The sequence below is a fragment of the Gavialis gangeticus genome, unplaced genomic scaffold (genome assembly GCF_001723915.1).
Source record: "Gavialis gangeticus isolate Ggan-Ray unplaced genomic scaffold, GavGan_comp1, whole genome shotgun sequence".
NCBI lineage: Eukaryota > Metazoa > Chordata > Crocodylia > Gavialidae > Gavialis > Gavialis gangeticus.
Genome location: NW_017729024.1, coordinates 53,813,041 through 53,820,620, shown reverse-complemented (window position 1 = coordinate 53,820,620; position 7,580 = coordinate 53,813,041). Strand labels below are relative to the sequence as shown.

Sequence of the window (7,580 nt, the reverse complement as noted above, 5' to 3'; positions counted from 1 at the left end):
ACATTCCACAATCACCTACTTCCTCCCCTTTATGGAATAAGTTAAAATAGCATTTTAAAAGGCCAAGCTAAAATAATTTTTAATATGGGACTTATTGTCCCGTATCACTTAGGCAGTTAGGACAATTATAGACTCAATCACGTGCTGGAGAATGGACATCATGTAAGAGTCTTCTCTCATCTCAGTGCCAGGGATGAAATATGGCCCTATTGAAGTCATAGACTTTAGCAGTCATGAATTCACCCCAGGAGTCCCACTATGGCTTATACTGTGACTTGGACTACAATGCTGGGGGGGTAAAACACTTCTTGCAACAATACATGGTCTACTGAGACATTGAATCCAAGCCCCCAGGAGTAAGCACACCTATGTACCCAGTTGTTTCCTCTCCCAAGAAAGTGAGTCATGGAGGGGACATAGGTATATCTTCATACCGTAGCAGTAGGCCTGTGTGAAGCGGCTAGTATTTGCTTTGGATTTAGCCGATTTGGGGAACAGTGATTCGATTCGGTGATTCAAATCACTGTCCTGATTCGATTCGGCCGAATCTGATTCGGAGATTTGGCTGCTGCTGAATCTCCAGATCAGTCTGGCAATGGCTGCCCCACCTACCCCAGCTCCCGGCTCTTTGGAAAAAAAAGCCCCAACTCAGCGGGTGCTGCGTGGGGGACTCTGCACAAGCCCCTGACCTCCCCCAGCCCTCCCCACACATGCCCCACCTGGGCCAGCTCTGGCCAAGACTCAGTGCTTCTGCCAGTGGGGGGCGATCCCCGCTGCTCCCCACTGCCTCACGCCACGTGGGGGGCTCTGCATGAGCCCCCCAAGCCCCAAGGCAGCTGTAGGAGCAGTGAGTCCTGGGGCTTTCCTCGCCTTTTTTTTTTCCTAAAGGGCCAGAGCTAGCCTGGGTAGGGCACCCATGGGGGAACAAAGGGGGCTCGTGCAGAGCCCCGCATGCAGTGGGGGGCAGCGGGGATCGCCCCCCAACCCAGCAGCACCCAGTGAGCACCAGAGAGTACTGAGCTGAGGCAGGCAGGGGCACCCATGGGGGGGTGGGCTGGCAAGGGTCCCCCCATGGTCCCCTCCCCTGTCCCTAGTACTTACCAGCTCAGAGTCTGCTGCAGCTCCCTACTGCAGCCACTGGGGACTACCCAAATCATCAAAGCTCTCCAAATCTTTTCTGAAGATTCAGAGAGGTTTGAATCGATTTGGACTTTTAAATTGGTCTCCTGCTTCGATTCAGATTTAGAGATTTGGCCACCAAATCGGGCTGAATCTCCTCCATATTGAATCACCACCCAAAGCTTTACACAGCCCTACATAGCAGTATGTAGGGATGTAGGAAAGGGATAACTTCTTGCTGGCAAGAACAGTAAAAAAGGTCTATATCTGGGAGCTACAGAGTGGGGAAGGGATAGGGAAGACATGTTCCTTCTCTGGGATACTTCTGGAACCCCTTGATATGGCTAGGCAGTGTCATAAAGGCACAAGTTATCCCTATGAATCTGGCTCTTAAGTTTGAAACAAACTTGAATTGTAAGGATGCTCAGTGTAGTAGTAAAAAAAAAAAAAAAAAAGAGAGAAGTGATGCCTGCGTACAAGGTGCAAGGACACTAAAAGGACGGTCAGGTGTTCCTGAACATACAAATATTTTCTTTCCCATTTGGAGCCCTGGTGCCAACCCAGCTCCTGTAGATTTGAGATGAACTTAATACTTTCAGCTTGTTTTCTATTTCAAGAAGCAGCCCACATTCACAATCCTTAAAACCAAACTGATCGGGAAGTCATGGGGAGAGGGAGGGAAGAATATAGTCTGTTCTGAAAGGGTAGAGGATTTACTAGGGGTAACACTCATTAATGTTAATGGGAATTACAAGTATAAATCCTCACTATTCATTTGAGCAAAATAGACTTCATTGTCTGTATCTCCCCTGCATAGGCCCAGAATAAATTTTCTATTGTCTGCTGTCGTCTAGGTGCATTCTTGCACAGAAGAGCAGCTGTTGCCTCCAAAGTTTTCCTTTGAATAGGTGTTAGACTAGCTTTGGTACAGAAAAGAGGTGTTATAGTGATGCTTCTAAATTTGTGCCACACGCATCAGTATCTAGGACTAAACTTAAAGGCCAGATCTTTAAATGGTATAAACTGACTTTGAAGAATTAAATCAGTACTAATTCACATAGGAAGATGTTTGGGTCCTTTGATTTTTAATTATGTAACAGATTGTCATATTCAGTGGTGAAAGGATAAAAGTATTTCTACTGCAGCTTAAACAGTTAACTTAGGGCAGGCTCCAGCAAAGTCTTTGTAAAACTGCCTGTACAAAGTGTATATGCAGGAAAAGAGAATAAGTGTGGGAGTAGTTTTGAGTTCCTGGATTTGGACTAGTATGAAGTAAAATTTTAAAATGAAAAAGACAGGGAAGCAGAGATCAAAATTAAATGAAGCACATTCCCTTTTTCTTTCATTAGGTAGTTTGGGAGGAGTCAGAAAGGCATTCTGTTGATTTCTTGCTCAAGATAATCCCTGCTAAGGAATTAATGCTCTGAGCAGATGGTGCTGTCTCATTTCCAGTGAAAAGAATCAAGTGAGATAGTCCGTGCAATTATTTTTAATGGCTTGTGTGGTGATCTTCTTAATTTGTGAGAAAATGTTTCATCTTTTGTTAAAGCTGGCTCTGTTCACATAAGGCTTGGTTTTTCAGAAGTGCTGTGTCCACAGCCTCTAATGGCTTCAGTTGGAGTTGTCTGGCTCTTCTACAAATGAGGTCCCTAGCATTTTGTGTAAAGGATTAGGACAAGATGAGACACCTGTCCAGTGGTTACCACTGAAAGAATTTTGTTTTGTCTTGAGCACAAGAGACATCATGTGCAGGGTCATGAGGGACTTCATATATGGTGGATCACATGCCTTATATAATGAAACCATGTTGCCTAAAATTTGCCTCTGCCTGAAAAATCGATAGGGACTTGTGTTTTTTCTCCCCCTCTTACAAGTTGTTCCCACATTAACCTTCTGTCAAAATAGTTTTTGAACTGAAAGGAGGAGGTGCATACTCTCCCCACCCCCTGAAACATGGAGACTGAGACTGTAACTACGGGGACCTAACACCAATCGTATCATAGCTCTGTAGATAGATGTAAACATGGAGGATAGGAATCTTCTTCTGCACAGTTTGTATGTAGTGAAAGTTGGAGCCAGATTTTTTCAAAAGGCCCAGCTTTTCCCCCTCTTTCCCTGAAGATTAAAGGGGAGGAGGTCACAGTTGATGATGATCATAATGGTCCCTTCTGGACATGACATTCATGAACTTGTGATTAACATTTGTTCCCTCCTGCAACAGATTCTCTGATGTTTTCAGACAACGGAGCTCCTGAGAAGCGTTTTCCATGCGAGTTTTGTGGCCGATCATTTACAGAGGGATCTGAGTGGGAACGACATGTACTGAGGCATGGCATGTAAGTCGCTTTACAAACTGCTTTTCATAACAACCAAAGGCAACAGTAGATCTTTGTTCCCTCCAATACCTAGTGAAGGCAAAAACAGGGAGGTGAACGAATATTTCTAGAGGTAGAGAAGAATTCCCTTCACTGCAGGAATATGGGCTATGTTAATGCTAGAGATTTGACTAGATGGTTGTAATAGTCCCGGCCTTAAAAATGTATTAATTTCGGGCACTCCAGACTTTCTAAGGTAGCTGTGGGACTAGAAAATGACCTAAAATGGTTTCTCATTCCATTAACCCAGTATTGGATGTGGGGATGACTAGCTTCAAACCCCAGATCCCAAACTAGAAGGAACATCTTTTCCAGAGATGGACAAAAAGTACATACGTCTAGAAAAGGGTACAGCGAATCTTCAGAACATTTCACCAATTTGGACCAAAATCTGGAGCATCTTGCAAGAATTATGAGACCAAATTGAGGATTATCATTAAATCTGACCTCAAGGCCTCAAGTGTCCTCCCACTCATTGATCCAACTCCATAACTAGTGTTGCTGGAACTTACTGTTGCCATTTGTCAATTCCTGGACCAGCATGAAGACTTCTTCAAATAACTGTGACCTTTTCCTAGGGATTTATTAAGTGTTTTCCCTTTGTACTATTTCTTTCAGAAGGCTGATTTATTAAATTTATGATGTCACATAGAATTAAGAATTTGATCTTTCTCTGAAGATTTTCAGATCAGTGCACCACCTCACTGAAATTCACAATATAGGGTTAATAGCACAGCCCTTTGTGTTGTTTCCTGCGCTCATGGAAGCCCACAGCATGGGTGGGTGGGTGCATTTGTGATACTCTTGCTAGCCTTCAAAACTTTTATCAGCTAAATCTTGTAAATAGAACCGATAATATCTCGGGCCCTAATGTCTCCAAATCAGAAGGCTTGCTCACTGTTACTATTAGAGCCGGGGGCTGGTGGTTACCATATTTACTCACATTTAAGATGACTCTGAATATAAGATGACCCCCCTCCCAATAATTATATTCTATATATTTGTTATAATTTCCCAAGTACAGAATCTATGAATTGGAAGGTTGTCTTGAATACCCCTTTTCCCCCTGCAGCCTGCCTGGCTGCTTGCCACCTGTATCCCCCACCCCCAGCTCTCCACAGCTTCAGCCTCTCCCCCTGTTCTTCCCAGTCTCTCCTTCTTCCCTCCCTACCTCCCACAGTCTCTGCCTCTTTCCTCCCCACCTTCCCTTTACTGTCAGACACTGCATGAGCTGCTCCGTTCCAAAGCATGGCATGTGGAAGCTCAACCCTTGCCTGTCCATGTACCAGTGTTGGTGCTGCTATTTGGCTGGGCAGGGGAAACAGTTTCCATGTACTCTGTGGGAGAGACCCAAGCCCAACCTGGAGCTGAGATTTGCTTGACATCAATGGGGAGGGAAGAAAGTGGGGGGTGGGGGGCAGAAGCTGCAGAGGGGAAGGAAAGGGGGGAGGCAGGAGGCTGCTGTGGGTCTGACTCTGGCCCCAACCAGAGATGTGGGATGGAAAATTTTCCAGTGCTTTATTTTTCTGTGGAAAATTTTCCACTCCACATCTCTGCTTTTACTGAAAGAGAACATGGGTCAGGTAGCTGTGAATCAGATTTGCTTCAGTCGGATTCTGAAATGGACCAATAAGTAGTGCAAGTGATTCTACAGATAGTGATAGTGATACTGGAGGTGCTGCAATGGAAGAGAGTTAAACTCTGCTGAAGTAGATGAGTGGACAACCATGGCATGTCATGCACAGTTCTTTGGGTACGCTAAAATTAGTGTGTCAACAGTTTTCAGTGCCTTGGGTTTTTTTCCTTAAATTTAAACAAACAATGAAAGGGAAGTACATGCTATTGTGTATTGTCTTTGCATTTTTACAAGTATTCCAATAAAAATAATTTCTTTCCACATAAAGCTTTGAATTTGTTTGAATATAACATTTAGACCACATTTAGTGTGCTGTACTTAATTTTTTCATAATCAAATATTTCAATTCAAATGCTTGTGGCTATTGGGGCATAAAATTAACACGGGGGTACTTTTTTAGTTTTGTTTACTAAATATAAGTAAAATAAACATGCTAAATCAAATCGCGCTCTATGTAGGGCATTGGAAAATTTTCCAATTCAAAATTTTCCAGAAAACCCACATCTCTGGCCCCAACCAGGGCTTAGGGCCAGTGTCAGAGCTACAGCAGCTGCCTGCTCCCCGCTTCACTACGTATGTATAAGACAAGGGGCTTTTTCCCCATGCTGATGGGGGGGGTGCACCTTGTCTTATATTCAGGTAAATATGGTAACGTTCATTTTGCATAGTGCTAGAATGTCAAAGATAGTAGTGATGTCTATCCTTTCTCTTGCCTTTTTAGATGAGAGTTACTTGAGTGATTGAAAGCCAGTGGTTGGAAGGGTTTAGACGCTGAGACGAGGGATTGTTTTAGATAGGCCTCTGGGGAAGGACAACTTTCCTAGATGTTTTGTATAGGGTAGGTTCAGTCATTCGTCACGCCTGATTTATGCTCATGTAGCTTACTTTAAATTGCCTAAATGTAGATCAGGAGTGGTACATACAGCCTTTTGCTGCACCTGGCAGCCACACAGGGAACCCTATGTGACTAACTCAATGTGTGGGGACGGGTGAGTAGAATGGAGGCAGCTGGCAGGTCTGCAGGGCAAAAGGGGAGGGACTGCCAGTTGATGGAGTGGGACAGAGGGTTAAAGGGTTAAAAATAGGCCAGTCAGGGTTAGGGTGGGAATAGCACAGCCCTGGGGTGAGTGGTTGGGCTTTCCAGGTCTGGGGCTGTGCTGTTAACATGTGCAGATGTTCAGGAGATTGGGTTAACCCTTTCCTTCCTAGATCAGGTTAGCCTGATCTCAGTCTAAGTTAATGCACCTCCTGAGGTGTGAACTAGCTTAGATTGGGCACAACGTTTTTTGGGGAGTTTTAAGCCCTCCAAATGCCTGCATGATTGGGCTTGTAGATTGACCTAACCCTCATTGGATAATGCCTACACAATACCCATACTGTCAAAAGCACTTTGTTTGATGAAACGGTAAAATTAGAATCCTTCCTTCTTTGCCGTTATGAGGCAGCTCATAATCAATGAATTTCACAGTTTAATTCAAATGTTCACAGAATCATAGAAGGTGAAAGGGCCATGTGGTCAGTTGAGTCCCGCTCTGCACAGTTGCAGGATTCAGTATTCCTAAACCATCCCATATAGGAGAAGGTCACACAAGCAGTTCAGCACCCGAACTGTGGAAAGAACCCAGGTCATCTGCTTTGTGGGCCAGTGCCTTTACTACTATATCATGCAGCCTCCCTTGGTTCTTGGAAACTAAAATTTTCATTCTGTTACATCACCTGTTACAGGCATCTGTACTGAAGTACTGGAGTCGGCAACCTATGGTCCACTGGCTGGATTGGTCTGATTGCACAGGGATCAGTAGCATGGAGCTATGCTGTGCTGTCCATCCCCTCTGCAGTGTCCTGTCTGCTGTGGAGCCTACTGCTCTCCCATATCTGTGCCTATCCTCACTGCAGAGGGGATGGGAATCGGCAACTAGGGTAAGCCAGCTGGCACTGAGAGGTAGAGACTTGTGGTCTATGGCAGTGACGGGGCTGGATATCAAAGCAAAAAGGTTGGCAGCCCCTGCTGTACGAGGTCCCAAGGGGCTTGACTTATCCTGTTATCTCCAAAACATTATCATGGGAAAATTGCACTCTTTTTTTTTTTTTTGCTGGGGAGGTAACTGTATAGATTGGCTTAGTTTTATTTTCTTCTAATCCTAACTTTTTCCACTTTTCATTGCTCACATTTCCAGGGCTCTGAATGAAAGTAAGCGAGGGACCAGTGAGGACCAGCCAAAGGAGAATGCCGAGGAAGCTGTTAAGGTACTGCCTGTGGAAGAAAAGAAAGGCAGCGAGCAAATAATGTTAGACTTTTCCCACAAGAATGAAACTTCAGTCAGTGTTGCAGCCACCGACAAACCTCTCCAAGAGAACTCAGAGGCCAAAAATGAATAAGCATTTTGGTGTGGTTTTAATCAAATTACTTGAACATTGATGAATGGGGTGGAAAGTAACCTGTTTAAATT

General features: G+C 44.4%; 1 protein-coding gene across 6 annotated transcripts in view; it reads left to right on the top strand.

The window, feature by feature from the left end:
- Positions 1-7,580, top strand: part of ZNF462 (zinc finger protein 462) — a 157,612-nt gene that overhangs the window by 142,460 nt on the left and 7,572 nt on the right. For 5 of the 6 annotated variants that reach the window (XM_019517082.1, XM_019517087.1, XM_019517086.1 and 2 more), the window contains 2 exons: positions 3,341-3,455; positions 7,308-7,555. In XM_019517082.1, coding sequence (XP_019372627.1) covers positions 3,341-3,455; positions 7,308-7,509 — 317 coding nt within the window. In that variant the 3' untranslated portion in view covers positions 7,510-7,555. Of the gene's footprint in view, positions 1-3,340; positions 3,456-7,307; positions 7,556-7,580 lie in introns of those variants that run through there. The other variant, XM_019517084.1, reaches the window with a different exon arrangement.